The 17,598-nt window shown below is 39.3% G+C and overlaps 1 protein-coding gene across 1 annotated transcript in view; it reads right to left on the bottom strand.

Annotated features, from left to right (window-relative positions):
• Positions 1 to 13,777: 13,777 nt before the first annotated feature.
• Positions 13,778 to 17,598, bottom strand: part of KIAA1958 (KIAA1958 ortholog) — a 68,590-nt gene continuing 64,769 nt past the window's right edge. The window contains exon 4 of the mRNA XM_075208542.1: positions 13,778 to 17,413. Within this exon, the coding sequence (XP_075064643.1) occupies positions 16,610 to 17,413 (804 nt within the window). The 3' untranslated portion in view covers positions 13,778 to 16,609. The remainder of the gene's footprint in view (positions 17,414 to 17,598) is intronic.

Below are 17,598 nucleotides of genomic sequence, written 5' to 3' on the forward strand. Positions count from 1 at the left end.
CCCGTAGTTTCTGTAGGACTTGTCTGACATGACTCCGATGTGCCGGCAATGAATTGGAATATATGAGAATGTCATCTAAGTAGACAACAACAAAGTGTCCCAGGAACTCACGTAACACCTTATTAATCAAATCCTGGAACACAGCAGGAGCGTTACTAAGGCCAAACGGCATGACCAAGTATTCGTAGTGGCCCGAGAGCGTGTTGAACGCCGTCTTCCACTCATCACCTGCTCTAATGCGTATGAGGTTATAAGCACCACGAAGGTCGATTTTTGTGAAGACCGTTGCTCCTCTTAATTGATCAAAGAGTACAGAGATGAGAGGAAGCGGATAGGTGTTTTTAACCGTAATCATATTCAGTCCCCGATAATCGATACATGGTCTGAGTCCACCGTCCTTCTTGGACACAAAGAAGCACCCAGCCCCTACTGGAGACTTGGATGGCCTGATGAAGCCTTTCTCCGGATTTTCATCAATGTACTCTTGCATGGATTTGGTCTCTGGACCGGAGAGAGAATACAAACGTCCCTTGGGTAGTTTAGTACCTGGAATTAACTCGATGGCACAGTCGAACTCCCGGTGCGGTGGTAGAATATCAGCAGCCTTTTTAGAGAAGACATCCCAGAAGTCATGATACTGGGAGGGAAGCAGCTCTGGAATGGACCGAACTACACGTAGAGGTACTGTCAAACAGGACTGTGAACAATGAGAGCTCCACTGGACAATCTCTCCTTTTGCCCAATCTATGACAGGGTTATGACAGGATAGCCAAGGATGACCTAGAATCAAAGGCACTGACGGGCATTCAATGAGACGAAAGACTATAGATTCGGAGTGGAGAGCCCCAATCCTCAATTGTAGTAGCGGGGTCTCCCAGGTAACCTTACCGCCTGGCAATGGAGCACCATCTAAGCCACATACCGTGATGGCGGTTTTGAGTTTAACCCGCGGAATTCCAGCAGAGCGGGCAAACTCGAAGTCCAAGAAGTTACCTGCAGCTCCACTATCAATGAAGGCCGCCAGACCCACAGAACAAGCACTGAACGTGAGCTGTGCAGGAACCAATACCGCAATTTTTTGGGAGACAATTTGTAGACCTAAGTGAACTCTCCCCTCGTTCCCTAGACATGCTCGTTTCCCGACTTGTTTGGGCAAGAACGGGAGAAGTGGCCTCTTGCGCCACAATATAAACATAAGCCTTGTGACCGTCTCCTGTCTCTTTCCTCAGAGGAAAGACGGTATGCTCCCAATTGCATTGGTTCCTCACCATCCTGGGAGATAGGAACGAAGGCGGATGGAGGTGATGACGTTTCCTTTTCAGTTTTCCACTCTTTATATCTCCTGTCAATTTTAATGGAGAGGTGCATCAGATCCTCCAGAGAGCTAGGAGACGGGTATTGCACCAGCGAATCTTTAATCTGTTCAGATAGGCCGACACGGAACTGACTACGTAAGGCAGGGTCGTTCCATCCACTGTCAGGTGACCATCTACGGAATTCCGCGCAGTATTCTTCTGCCGACCGTCGGCCTTGTTTCAAGGACCGTAGGTGAGCTTCCGCGGAGGCCACTCGATCCGGGTCATCATACAGTAAACCCAATGCCTCAAAGAAGGAGTCTACGGACTGCATGGCCGGACTGGTCTGTGGCAAAGAAAACGCCCATGACTGGGGGTCACCCTGTAGAAGGGAAATAATAATCCCAACTCGTTGCTGCTCTGAACCGGAGGAGCGGGGTCTCATCCGAAAATAGAGCTTGCAGCTCTCCCTGAAGTTCCGAAACAAGGTTCTATCTCCGGAGAACCAATCCGGTAAATTCATTTTGGGCTCACAGATGGGATCTGGAGGAGATTGTGAAGCTTTTGTGGCTTCTTCTTGAACAGACATACGCTCAGCCAATCCCTGCATCATCTGATACAAAGACTCAACATGGCCTGCTAGGGTTTGTGCCGCAGACGGTGTGGATCCACTTGCATCCATCCTAATCTTGTCTCCGTGAGTGGGCCGGTTATAATGTTAGGAACTCTTCCAGCCGGCACAACACAACCCGGAGTCTACTCTGTCAGTCAGGTGTTCACTGGAGCCCCTGATGGTGGGGACAGACTGGGCTGCAGACTGACAGAGGGTCGTGAAGTGTGTACCGGCTGGGGAGAACCCAGGCAAGAAGAGTCAGGTCCACGCAGAGGTCAAAAGGCCGGCAGCAGGTATCAGTATCGATGAACAAGCTGAGGTCAGAGGTCACAGGCAAAGAAGCGGAACGGGTAAACGATCCAAGGATCAGGGTCACAGGAAACACAAGCGAAGTCCAATACAAGCCAAGGGTCAAACACGGGTAGTCAAAACGTAGGTAACAGGATACAGGAACTGGAACAAGCAGGTCAGCAGACTGGAGCACAGAAGCTATAACCGGCAATGAGGCCTTAAATACAGACACAGACCAATCAGCAGTTGAACACACTCCTGCAGGCTAATTTACTAGTATCCAGCAGGGCCAATCAGGGCTTGCCCCTGACCTACACAGTTGCAGGCTAAGCCTGTTAATAAGCCTAATCAACCCACAGGCTGCCTGCTATGCGCATGCGCCCGGCTACCAGCACCGCCGGGACGCAGCGCTAGTGTACTAGCGTCTGGCCGTTGCCCTGGTAACGGCCGGACAGGAAGAGGAAATGACGTCCCGGTCATCAAGGTGACGGCCGGGACGCTGGGGCGCATGAGAAGCGAGCCGCGGTGGTACTCACAGGCTCGTGACACCTGCATACTATAAACAAATAAATTGAAATGATCAAATCCAGGAGTCACGGGACTCCGCTTCACCACCAGCAATTCAGAAGCATTTCCCCATGTTGGCCTGGTGCTGGTGGGTCATTTTGGGCTACAACAAATTCCAAAAGACAGGATATAGATTTTTACCACATTTGGGGGCATATTCAATTGTCCGCGGTTCTCGCGGTGTTAAAACTATTACCGGTATTACGGTAATTCTAAGCCGGATTTCAGCTCGCAGCTCCCTGAGCTGTGAGCAGAAAGCCTGCATCAAAGGTACCATACTAACGGTAATTATGCGCACTATTACCATAATAATGGTAACAGTGCGCAAGTCGCGTTACTTTTGCGAGTAACGCTGACAATTGAATATGCCCCTTGGACTGTTGGTTTTTTATTTTATATTTAATAAAGTGTGCACTGTATATGAGAAGTGTTTTGTCTTAAAAATACAGAATGTGACCTGACAGAGTTGGAGCAATATTGATGTCCTTCTACCGCTTTACCTCATTACAATAAACTCTCTCCAGACAATGAAATCTTATTTCAGCCCTGCTCAGTAGCAGGAGGTACACCAGTGCATCTCTACCTCTTTATTACTCATTCACTCCACTCAACTCTGCCCACCTCCTCCAGTTTCCCTGTTCAAACTTCTGTTCCTCTCCAAATAAGGTCATTTTACTAGGGATGTGCACCGGCCACTTTTGGTGTCTCGTGTTTTGTGTTTTGGATTCGGATTTGCTTGAGGTTTTGGGTTCGGATTTGTTTTGCAAAACACCTGACGAAAGGTTTTGGATTCGGATTTATTTTGAAAAAAACATAAAAAGTGCTAAAAAACAGTTTTGTGTGGGTTTTTTTCACTCCTACGCTATTATTAACCTCAATAACATTCAATAACAATCATTTCCACTAATTTCCAGTCTATTCTGAACACCTCACAATATTGTTTTTAGGCCAAAAGGTTGCACCGAGGTAGCTTGAGCACATAATGCCAAAAAAAGAGGTACAAGATGGAATTGTTCTGGGCCCTCCCTCCCACCCCTCGCGAGATTCGACGCTAGACTTGGACGACAGAGCCTCGTTTTCAATTTTTTGCCCGCCGGAAATATCCGAATAGTGCTCGGATCCGCACTGTTCGGGTGGGCTCGGATTCGCTCATCTCTACATTTTACTGCACCAACCTCTGCATGCCAACAGAAATCTAGGAGAATTCCCACATACTGAGGAGCACAGCAAGTCCAAAGTTGCATTTGCACTGCAGAACACCCATTTTGCCCTCCATTAAGGACTTCCAGTTTGTCAGAATGCTAAACAATCATGGGTTGAAAGGTATTGTCCTTGCATAGATGCATGGAAACTGGGAAAAGGCTGCTCTGTGGTTTTTTTTTTTCATGTCTAAATAAGGAACCCTTATCTGGAGGACCAGAGAGTTTTATTCCGGTGACAAATGCATTTCAGTTTGTGGGAGTATTTATATAAGTTAGTTTAAAGAGCCGCTCACAATATACACTAAAGATTATTTTCTTTAATGGCATGTACAGCTTCAGAAATACCTACTGATTGTCTGTTATGACCCAATGCAAGACTTTATACATAGCTGTTCAGTATTTTTCTTTTAATTAATTAATATAAAGAAATATTAATCTTTAGTGACTTAATTACAATTAGAACTAAATGTATCCATCATTTATGAATTGCTGTTGTGCTGTTTTTGGACAGAGTATTTTGTTACAACTAATTTGGCGTTTCATATCATCTCAAACAATTCTTTGACAGTGTAGTTTTCCCAAATGGGCACAATTAGGGTATTCAGTAACAAACACTACCTTTAAAAGGGAAACATTGTTTTTCATATACTTAATACACATGACTAGTGGTGGATCGACAAGCTAGTACAAAAATATTTTCATTATGTAAAAGTAAAAGCAAAATACATATTGCTCTTACATGAATAAGCACATTTTATATGAGACACACTTTTCCTTTTTATTCCCCTTCATTTTAGCCTGAAGATGGTGGAGTAATCACTAATGCACTTCATAGCTTTATGATTTTGCTATCATGAGCTCAATCTCCTTTTAAAGAAGCTCCCATTATGTGTATATCAACGGTAAAATACAGGTTTTGTTTTACAATATAATATGCATATTATCAAAGCTTGAAATAAAAGTGTGAGATCAGTATTTTCAGTAGTTATTTATATAACATCTACATATTACACAGCACTTTACAGAGAATATTTAATCAGTCACATCAATCCCTGCCCCAGTGGAGCTTACAATCTATATTCCCTACCACACAGATACACAAACACTATTGTTATTTTTTGTGCGAAGCCAATTAACAGACCAGCAAGTTTTTGGAGCGTGGGAGAAATCCATGTATCGTGGGGAATACATACATACTCCAGCAATGCTAACCACTGTGTTGCTGAAATTATTAATACCCATTATATTTTAATGCTCATTGTTTGTTACCTTTTTATTATAGACTGCGTCATTAATTTGTGTTTACCTGGACTGGACGAGTGCACAAAAAACAGTTTCACTGGAAACGTCTATCAATTCATAGGTATACAAGTTGTCTTGATTTTTGGTATTTATGAATGTTAAAGTCTTTTGAAGGAACCTTGCACAGTGGTAGTGGTATCTTGCCCTGTACTGCGTTCAGTAGCATCGATGTCCTCAAAATAGTAATCAGCGGGAGTACTGGCCTGCACTGTCTCAACTCACAGTGCTGTCTTCAAACACTGAATGCTGCAGGCTACATTTTTGGTAGACCCATCAATTGACAATGTAATTCTTCTAGTGTCCAGTAGATTACTATTTTAGGGATCATCATCATCATTTATTTATATAGCACCACTAATTCCGCAGCACTGTACAGAGAACTCACTCACATCAGTCCCTGCCACTGGGGCTTTCAGTCTAAATTCCATAACATACACACACACACACACTAGGGTCAATTTGTTAGTAGCCAATTAACCTCCCAGTATGTATTTGGAGTGTGGAAGGAAACCGGAGCACCCGGAGGAAACCCACGCAAACACGAGGAGAACATACAAACTCATCACAGATAAGGCCATGGCTGGGAATTGAACTCATGACCCCAGTGCTGTATGGCAGAAGTGCTATCCACTTAGCCACCGTGCTGTTTCAGTGCAGCAGGGCAAGGCAGTGTACCACAGATGAATGAACCTGTGAGAACACATCCAATGACTACCTCTTATAGGTATCAGCATTTTACATTTCTAATGCCACACAAAGACCAAACCTGCCTTCCAACCTGAGAGTCAAGAGACTGGATTTTTGTTCAATTTGGCCCCACACGTGATTGGTTAAATAGTATGAGATCCAACAGTTAGTCTCGTGGTTCAGTGGTTTCATTGCAACTTATCAGTGAGGTTAGAGCATGACACAGGACACTAGTGGACATCATCCAATTACATTTTTTGTCATGCCCGATAATGATCCTGTGTATTTAAATAGACTACATAATCAAGCATCACAGCCATTTTTGGGTCAAACGTGCTGTAATATCTGGACAACAGCCTGATATCAACTGCAATATGACAGTAAATTTGGCCAGTTTCAATCTTCTGTCTCACTGCTACCCTAGTATTCCCATTATTTATATTAACCTTATACTATATTTATATAGGAAGCCACTGTTTACAGTCTTTTATGTATGTGCTAATATGTGTATATAATAAAAGTACTACTAACAACTTTTGTTCCTAAATTTCTGTCCCAATGATTTGGGACTTTCACATTTATTACCTCTGGCACAGCTCTACTTATTATCTTTCTGGGGTATTTGGAAATGAGTTGGGCATGTGCAATTTGTTGACATATTGATGTACAGCAATGTCTTGCCACTTTTGCAAGCTCTGTCTGATTTCAGGATTCTGGCCTGGAGAATAGATTAAGCAGGGCTGCTCATAGCCCCTGTGTTTTTACAGAGCCTGGGAAGGATTTTGGAAAAAAGTGGTTGGGAGGCCTTAATTTCTTGATGTCATGATAGTTCATATTTTGCATCAATGTTATGTTTATATTTCTTAATACTCCCAGATATCCATTCAAGGCTACATCTGCAATTGAGTAGGTTTTGCATTCCCTTGACAAATGTTCATTGAAACATAAATCAAAACACCCACCCAATGTTTATCATAATAAAAGGATTAATATTATCTTTCCAAATTCATTTTACTACAGTCAAAATCCATTGCACAGTCATTTTAATACATGTCCCACACCACATTGTTAGGAATTCATAGGAATATGAGGTGATGTTGTAGGAAAAGCATAATGTAGTTTAATGCAGTTCAGTGTATAGAATGATGGTCTGAATACAAGCACACTCGATATTGCAGTTAGCAAGAGCAGCCAAATGAAAACACAGACTCTGAGGTAGTGCAGGGATGAGTGAAAGCCAAAAGACAATGTATGACTAGAACACAATCTTTGCGATAATACTGGAATATTAACACTGTCTCTGTTACAATGCTGGCATAACAGTTTATAGCAATGCAAAAATGTATACAGTCTTTACTGCGAATGTCCAGCAGAGTGAAGAATGATAATTACCACAGTCAGTGCCTGAAGATAATGTGTAGAGCAATATGAATAGCATGCGGATGCAAAATCAGCCAACTGTATATGGAAAATCCAGGAAAAAGGAGAGAATAGGTTTCACTGCCAGGTATCAGAAACCAGATGACTGCTGAATGCAAGGCCAGAACTGCTTGATGCTATGTCAGAATCTCAAAGGATACAGGAACCAGGAAGCTAGCATGTAACACTATCAATGGCAATGAGTCGAGGACAGGTGAGAGATTATAAAGTGCCCACTCCCCACCACAAATTATGTTTTACTAGCCTTTCTGATGACTTCCGTTAAAAAGTATCCTATTATTGTTAAACATTGCATGCTGGTGCTTTCAAAGTCACAAGGAGAGAAAAAGAATCAGACAGTCCTGAGCCCATGCATCATGTAGGAATCGTAGGTGGGTCCATGGTTCTTGGGCCTGACAGCACACTCTACAACTGCTATACCTATTTCTATGCAACTAGTTTGGACTGAGGAGCTTGCTGTATATATATATATGAAAGTGGAAGAGTGTTCTCGCTAGTATAATTATAAATAATTATAGTGAATATTAATGCATTGAGTGTCTCAGTGGGTGATCAGACACAAAGTAGAGTAAGTTTAGTAGGAGTCCATAGATTACACAGTAATCACTGCTCTTAATATAGGGGTGTTTTTCAATTAATCCTTTAATGCAATGACATTTATTTGTGAATTTTATATTTAATATAGAAGGGAACTCTTTTTTTATGTATCAGTATGGAAATAATGCCATTTCTAAAGGAATACACAGCGCTATCCTAATAACTATTATTCTAACATTTTATTTTTGCAGATGAAATAAAAGAAATCCAGGAAAAACTATGTGTTACTTGCTTCACTGACTGTGCTGCCAAGTGTATGAACAATTGGAGAACCTTTTTGACAGAGGCATAGAGTTTCTCAAAATTCATTAAATATATTTTGCCCTAATTCAAGATATTCACTGTAGAAATTATAGCTGTTTTGTTTAATGTTGCACGTGGAATTCCTATGTAATTTAATTTACATCCTTTATGTAAAATATATATTTTTTTCTGGCCTTTTGACAATTGTTAAACTCCAATGAAGCACTGAACACTGAAATATTGTATTTGATGAGTGCGTCATGTCTTTTATACCTAGAGCAGCTTTCCTCTGACAGAGTTTCCAGAATTTCTCCAACATTTACATATATCAATCCATTTTATACAGCCAAGGCAAATCCTATCCCCAACTCCCAAATCACATTGTGTCCTAAATATTTAGAAGAAAACAGGTTACATTTTCTGGTTCAATAAAATATGGGCTAGTTTTATGTAGAGGTAGCTTCAATAACCATTTGTTCCAGAAATTACTTTTTATGGACTTGGCCCCTTACAAATGCCTGTGGCACTATTTGCAAAGCAGTGTTTGGAAATAAATTTGGTAGCAGTATAGACATAATTGCCACTGTAATGTTAGGATAATTAGATGACAATTTGTATAATCAGAAAATCAACAATCTATTTATAGTGTACCTGTTTACACAAAGTGATTTTTTTTGCCCAAAGTAAATTTGAGCCTAGTAATTTACTAGGAACTTGTAACATCAATGAGTAGGAAGCATAGTTTCAGTACCGAGCTGAAGGCTACATTTTCCTAAGTATTACTTAAGCCCACAAAATGGGCTACCTCAACTGTGCTACAGGTAAACTTTAAAGAGAACAGTGTGGTTTTATGTGACAATAAATATAGGTTCTAACAATGTCGCCATAATATTCCTCTCTCATAGCATATTTGTTGTATTCAGGGATTTTTTAGGCTATGTATTAAAAAAACTACATTTACTATGCTTCCTGCATCTTTTGAAAGTGAACATGCCAATGCATAGCCTACTATAGACATGGCTACTGACATGAGAAAAACAAACACAATAAAACTGAAGGACTCAGACAGATATCAGCAGAAGTCAGACTGTCCAAAACATGTAAGCAGGGGAGCAACACTCAATTGTTGTGCCTCATTGAATTTTGTTTTGCCAACATTATCTCCATATAATCTATAATTTGTATAATTAGTTTTAAATTAATCTAAACAACTAGAGTCTGCTTGGGATATAATTCCACTATAGTACTGCCTATAGTAGTCTGAAAGTAGTAATTTATCTTTAAGATATGAGTATGTACTATTAAGAGGTCCTTCAAATATGGCTTTTGGGATATGACTCAATGATGGATGATCAAAAGTTAGGAGGTACGCAAAAGGAACTATAGTACATCAAAACATCAAATGGGGAGCACATGCAGAGGAGGTCCGTCAGGTTCATCATATAGCAAAATCCCAAAAGTTGCAATGCCCACTTCCTGTTATGAAATGTATTGAATATATCACTAAATAAATTAACATTACATTAGATACCCTTAAAAGACAATGGGCAACCCAATGCCCAAACAACAGGTGTAGGTCTCTGCCCACTCCCCTAATCATGAACAGGACGAAACCAGGGAAACAGATTTATTAACAAAAAAAGCATAAAAACATGGATACTAATATGTAGAACAGAAACAGTACAAAGGAACATATGCAAGACATTGAAGACACTGTAGTTTTAACATTGTTTCATACATCACTGCCCTGAAAATCATACACTAGCAAACGGAGTCCAGTTTGACCCCTACATCCATCACTGCTAAGGGTTTTACCTTACCTGAATATAACATAGATGTGCAGCGCCTGTTTAACGAGGACTTAATCTTGGCTTGATGGATTGTGAATTATAAAAGGCGATTCTCGTTGCAGGCAACATTCAGGAAACACAATGCTTTTCTAACAATTTTTTTTAAATTGATATACAAGCCATAAAGAGAGTAGTGTGTCTAAGATTACGATTATATTTATTTCTAACCTTATTGTCAAATGTATAATCTTGTGGTACACACTGTTGGACTACAATGTGTTAATCACTCACACCAGCCACTTTAAATCCAGACTGCAGAAATGAGTGGAATTATATCCCAAGCAACATATAATTTAGAACACTGATAAAGGAGTCAAAGGCTTATCATACAGCTCTCCAACAAAGGGTTAATATAAACACCAGTTATGCTCTACGAAGGCTTGTGAATTTGAGAGTATAAATATTTGAGCGTTTAAACCATCCTAGCTTTAATTCAGTGCCTTATAACCACATAAAAATGTTACAAAATAACAGATTATAAAACATGTTTTACAAAACACAGAGTAATTTACACAGTAAAGAATGTGTATTATTTTCCCTGAAACTTTGTTAAAAGAGGGATTATATGACCAGCCAAACTGCCCTAAGATATAAATAAGGGTCATTCCACATCAGATCACCCAAAATAAAATGAAATGTCCACCGCTCATCTCAGATTTGTTAGAATTTTTTTTAGTTAAGGGAGGATGTCAAAACAACTATTTCTGCCGAATATCTCGACTGTCTGACAATTAGTTGATTATCCAGTTTATTTGAAGTATATTTGGCAGAAATAGTTGTTTTGACATCCTCCCTTAACTAATTTTTTTTTCGAACATATCAGAGATGGGTAGTGGACACCACTGGTTAAACTGACATGGAATGACCCACAAGCTAGTTAAAATTGGTACGGAACTTGATTGTAGTTCTGACCGTATTCAAATTCAAGCGGATCTCAAGATGCATTTCAAATTGATTCTAAGTGTAAGTACGCTCTTCCTAAACAAACGTTACTTGCGTTATTTTACCAGACAACAGACAGAACAGAGTCCAGTATACGCACAAGCATAAGTGCAATATAAAGTCGCATCAAAACACATACAATAAAATTATATAATAAAACAAACAACTCTGAACAGTATACTCATTATTCAATATGGTTGGTTTAATATATAGATTTCATAATTTTGTTTAAAATTAAATATATAAATCAAGATATTACTGCCCTTCAAGTCATAGGCAGAAGAAAGTGTCATTTGCCTTCAGACATGAATTGCATGCAACTGCATTCATTGGCATAAAGTCAGTTTCTGATCATGCGCAGAGCCATTTCATGCAAGATACAACACGTAACCGGACTTCTGTCTGAACATGGGGTTGAGCGTAGGTTTCCTACGGGTGCTCCGGTTTCCTCCCACACACCAAAAACATACTGGTAGGTTAATTGGCTGCTAACAAAATTGACACTAGCCTGCGAGGCTGTCTGTATGTGTCTGTGTGTGTTAGGGAATTTAGACTGTAAGCCCCAATATGGCAGGGATTGATATGAGTGAGTTCTCTGTACAGCGCTTCGGAATTAGTGGCGCTATATAAATGGTAATAATAATAATAATATGAATCAGGCCCAATATGTTTTGTCTTTATCCCCCTTCTCAGATACTATGCTAAGGGGAGTGCAACTAATTTGGTTGCCTATGTATTTTTTTTAGCCCTCATAAAACACATTTGAGAAATAGATTCTATTTATCTGGTGTAGTTATGTCAACATGCCGTCTACAAATTTTATCGTAATTGATAGTGAAGGAACAGGGAATAAAATAATAACAGACTATCTGTTCATCATGGTTCCCTAGAACAGTGTAGGCTAACCTGTGACACTCCAGGTGTTCTGAAACTACAAGTCCCAGCATACCCTTCCAGCAATAAACTGCTATATATTGGCAAAGCCTGCTGGGACTTGTAGTTTCACAATACCTGGGGTGTCACAGGTTAGCCAACACTGCCCTAGAACGTTCATATCTGACAACTCATACAAGTCAGTCATGTGTATTTCACACATATCACAATAATGCCAAATATGCCATTGTTATAAATAATCAACTTTTAATTATTAAATACATTAATCATAGAATCATATTGACCCGTTATGCCTTTTAGCTGATGTGCAAATATTTTATTATTACTTTTGCAGCAGTTGAAATATGAAATATGCTCAAGGCTTTTCCAGTTATCAAATTACATTTCTGTTTGTAATAAGTGGACATGGTAAAGGCCATTTATGCACTGGAAACATGTGGAATTTCTGCGGTTATGCACCCATTTGCCTACAATGCACATACATGGGTCGGTGATGGACAACAGGCAACGCTCAGAGTCTTCATCTGTCGCCAACAGCAACTTCCGGTTGTTTGTTATTATAGCATGTAACACTTGTTTAAAATGCCTGTCGATAGGTGTATCTTTTTTTGATTAAAGGTATTATTTTAACTTATTACTGAGATTAGGGCTAATGTGTGGCCCTTATGAAGGTTAGTGGGCTGCACCACACTGCCTGTGAAACATATCAGGTTGCCCATCACTGACACAGGTGCACGCCCCATGCAAATGCTTTGTACATTTTTGAAGATTTTGATCTGCAATGGAAATATCCACTCTGACAAACGTATTAACTGTCCTTCTAAGTGCTTCCTACTATTACCTTTAGACCACTCCCTTAATTATTTACACTGTTCCCTTTTTCCCCACAATGCTGCTCGTTGGTGCCTAACATGTAATAACAGCAAGGGACATCAGACTGATTTAATGTCATGCTTCATACTTGTACATTTTATATTGTTTAGATTTTTACATTGGTAGATTTGCTTCTATAAATTTGCTTACCCATATGAATTTTGCCTGGACTGTGCACTGAAAGTAAGAGCCATAGTCTTATTTCTAGCACCTCTGAGGACATGTAAAATCAAATCATTCTGCAGGGTTTAAAAGACACTGGGCTTGATTCATTAAGGAAAGAAAGGCAAAAAAAATGAGTACATTTTCTACAGGACAAACCATGTTACAATGCAAGGGGTGCACATTAGTTTATTATTTTGCACGCATGGAAAGTAATGGCTTTTTGTAGCACACACATACTTGATATCTTTATATTTACACTGACATTTGAAGTTGATTTAGTACATACCCTACCCAAACTATAAATCTGTGCCCACATTTTAAATTTACCTCTCACTCCAATGCAACATGGTTTTGCCAAGGTGCAAAATTACTCCTTTATTTTTGCTTTACTTTCCTTAATGAATCAGGCCCAATATATCTTGGGAACAAGCAGAACCAAATATTTCTAGGATAGAGAGACCTCTTTTTGCAGTGGCAGCCATATAAACATGTCCCACAGAGCGATAATGCAACAGGATTTATAGGAAAAATTGACCTTTGGTGTCATTTCTAAAAATGACAATTAATTTACAGACACATAATGCCATAATGTTTGCATGATATCACCATTTAAACAAAAGCTTTCTCGAGTATTTGTACAGTATTTGTACTACCAGCCCCTTGGTTGCAATAATCACTCAGTGCAGAAGAATTAATATCTTGCGTGGTAATTGCAGAGACAAACCATCTCAGGGACAGGATAATTACATGCTCCAGTCATTTTAACTCAAAATAAGTGAGTGCAGTACAGTTAAAATATGACTCGGTACGCACACAGAGAGTACAGATTTTATTATCCTGAACATTGCTTTTTTAAAATCATCAGCAGTACGTGCAGATCCAGTGTACAACGTGTGGAAAACAGATCCTCCTACAGACATAAGACAAGAGACAGACAACAGTTCACGCCATAATATTATTGTTATGATAATTACACAAAACTGAGGCACTTCTGCTTCGAACTTTGATTAGACTTTAAGGTAATTTAGTCCAACACATACATCGAGTCCAGATTTTCCATTTAAAGTAAAGCTATTATGTCTACTATTAGAAGACTTTCAGATTTATTCCTCTTTAACAGCGTGTGAAAAATGTTCTTTTCTGAATATGGAAGTAAAGTAAAGTTACACTTACAGGTCAAAGTATGCACCAACCTGTGCTCCCCTGCCTCAATAAGTCTGCATACTCTATGATGCCCCTATGGAAGTGGACAAGTCTGCACATAATGCAGTTACTATGTGCTCCTACCTATAAGTTAATGCAACATTTAATATTCAGGTACAAACCTGATTCCTGCAACTGTGATTCTAAAGATACAAAAAGTATTGTACAATAACCTGCACTTTCTATTTATATTGGTACTACTAGTGTCAAGAGAAAGGACAGGACAACATTTAATCTACTACGGTAAAAATGGTAACACTGCAACTCTTGTTACTATGGGTCAGAAATTGATAAAGTCAAAGCATCAGGCAGACATTATTGTCTAGAGCCTCAATCTCCCCAAATTCAAGTTGGTTTGGGATAAGAATTCTATATATTTGGAAACATTTTATAAGTGTGTTTATCTCTTGTGCAAAATCCAATATCCCCAAGGCGCAAGAGACACATAAATGCAAATTATAGTTATAAATGCAAAAATGTTTATAGGTAGATAAAATATTGACGTGAATAATCTCTATAATAAAATAAACATCAAAACAAAATACATACATTCAAAAGGTATCACCTTATATGATTAATCCTGTCCAAAACCAAAGCTCATATGAAGCGAGAAATAGTCCTTACCAATACAACAATGGTCCAGTAATATATTTAAATGTGCACCAATGGGATGCTTACGGAGTTTAAAAGGCCAATGCCATCACAAACTTCCGCTAGAGTAATCAAAGGAATTTTCTATATGAGTCACGGAACTTCATTACATAGAAAACCGCTCCAACTCACGTTTCCTGATCCCCGCTGTGGCAAAGTGTAGTCTTCGGAGAGAAAACATTTCCTTCAGTTTTGATCCTTTAGTTACCTCCCCATAGTACGGGTGGCAGATGAAAACCTAGGTTCAATAATGAGAAAGTTGAATTCTATGTGCAGCGTTCCAAATAGATGGTGTATTCATCTCTGGTGCCACAGGAGATGTAAATCAATAGGTAATAGTAAATGTAAATATAAATTCCAACGCGTTTCCCCCCAATAAGGTTGGGGCTTCTTCAGGGAAAGAATATAGTGCACTATATTCTTTCCTTGAAGAAGCCCCAACGTTAATGGGGGGAAACGCGTTGGAAGTTTTTTATCTGCCACCCGGACTATGGGGAGGTAACTAAAGGATCAAAACTGAAGGAAATGTTTTCTCTCCGAAGACTACACTTTGCCACAGCGGGGATCAGGAAACGTGAGTTGGAGCGGTTTTCTATGTAATGAAGTTCCGTGACTCATATAGAAAATTCCTTTGATTACTCGAACAGACGGTTGTGATGGCATTGGGCTTTTGAACTCTGTAGCCATACCATTTGTGCACATTTAAATAGATTTACTGGACCATTGTCCTATTGGCAAGGACTATTTTTCGCTTCATATGGGCTTTGGTATTGGCCAGGATTAATCATATACAGTGATCACCTTTTGAATGTATGTATTTTGTTTTGATGTTTTTTATTATAGATTATTCACATCAATATTTTATCTACCTATAAACATTTTTTGCATCTATAACTCAATTGCATTTATGTGTCTCTTGCGCCTTGGGAATATTGGATTTTGTTTGTATTTATTTAGGTTTTTTTTGGAATTTACTCCTTTCATATTTTTCCCGTACGGCAGCAGTTTATCTAACATTGTACACAGAGCTGCGCTGATCGTTTAATCTACCTGTTTTGCATTATCTCTTGTGCAGTTTGTCCCAGCGTGCTCTGTTAATTATATTTTACATTTGCTCAGTCGTTTCTAGAACTGATCTACAACTAGACATTTGGTCAATGGATTAAACTCTGAGACAGAGTTTGTCTGTGGACCCAGATACAATTCAGTGTCAACCATTAATGTCACTTTTGTCCTCAGAGTGGATTCTAAGTTCTATGGAGCAAGGACTAGTCTGTAAGGTAAAACAAACTGGAAGTTCTTTGGGGGCGGTGTTAATACTTCTTATAGTAATGGTAACTTGTCTTATATAACTTTACCATTTGTCATTTAAAATGAAAATTCCACCCAAAAAATTAATAATTTGGCAGTTTTAATCAGGTGCTGGTAAATGGACATCTGTGTACTGCCTGTCATGAATATCTGGGGAATAGTATACTACAAATATTTATTTCATATCAGGAGCATATTCTGAATCTGCTAACAGATACTATTTCCATCTGCTTATTCTTGTACTTCTTTAAATAGAGGTGCTAAAAGGCACTATTTTATACTGACATGCTTGTGAAATTAACACTTACCACGTGGTCCTTATAAGATACATTTAGCCCTAAACTAGTCCTGAAGACCGCTCACAAATGTAATTGAAAAACAAAATCCCTTGTATGAGGAAATGAAGTTCACATTTTAGACATCTTTAGGATATCCTGCTGGTCAATATTGTGCAAGTAGTTAATTTAATGTAAAGGGGAATTGTTAATAGTTGTTAAGGGGACCAAACTTTCTAAATGTCTGAGTAAATGAAACAAAGGTGTAATTGTCACATTGATCTAGCTTCACACGTCTTGCCAGCTTTGGGACAACACCACGCAAAGACCTAAGACCCATTCTCTGCTCCTCATACCAGACTTTTTCCATTCCACTAACTTCTTTTCGAGCAGTTAGGTAAAAAGGTGAGCTTACTTCCATCTGAGATGGTGGGCGATGGGTGTACATGTACTTATATAGAAGACAGTAAGGACATCGCCTGTGTCCATTTGAATGTTCATGGTAGATCTGCCCATAACACATCTTATTGATAGTGGCTTGTTTGTCTCTTTTTACACTGTCTGTTCTAGCAAAGAAAGGTTGATTATTTGCGTCCTTGAGTAATTCAATATCACCATACATTAGATCTGCGTGTTCCTGTAAAGTCCTCATGTTTAGGAACTGACTATTGTATTTAACCACAGATGACAACAATGGCACAGGCCCATCATCTCCTAGACACCCAATTCTCCACATCTCCTCTTCATCTGTTAGGGTGAAATAGACAATATTGCGTGATCGGGAGCCTGACATCCCAGCTTTGTTGAGCATTCTCAACTTTTCCTTCAGTTTCTGGGAGGAGGAATTGAAGACACTGCTGGTGATAGAGAAGCCAGCACCAGCATTCTTCAGGATGCGGTCTAAGCCTCTGCGTATAGCATGGAGAGATGTTGCCAAAAAATCCGATCCATCAGTTTTTTTCACAGTGACATAAAAATCCTCCAGAAGCTCATTCAGCTTAACTGCAGGGACCTTAAACACAAACAAAAAAACCATTTAGAAAACATAGCTAAGTAGGAAACAAATTACTGGCTAATACTTTAGCGCAATGTAACACCTAATTAATTGGCTTAGAATGTTACTGCCTATAATACTAGTAAATAACAGATAATATAACCTAATCCATGCTGAATGCAATATGTGCCATACGCTGTAGG

The sequence above is a fragment of the Mixophyes fleayi genome, chromosome 1 (assembly GCF_038048845.1).
Source record: "Mixophyes fleayi isolate aMixFle1 chromosome 1, aMixFle1.hap1, whole genome shotgun sequence".
NCBI lineage: Eukaryota > Metazoa > Chordata > Amphibia > Anura > Limnodynastidae > Mixophyes > Mixophyes fleayi.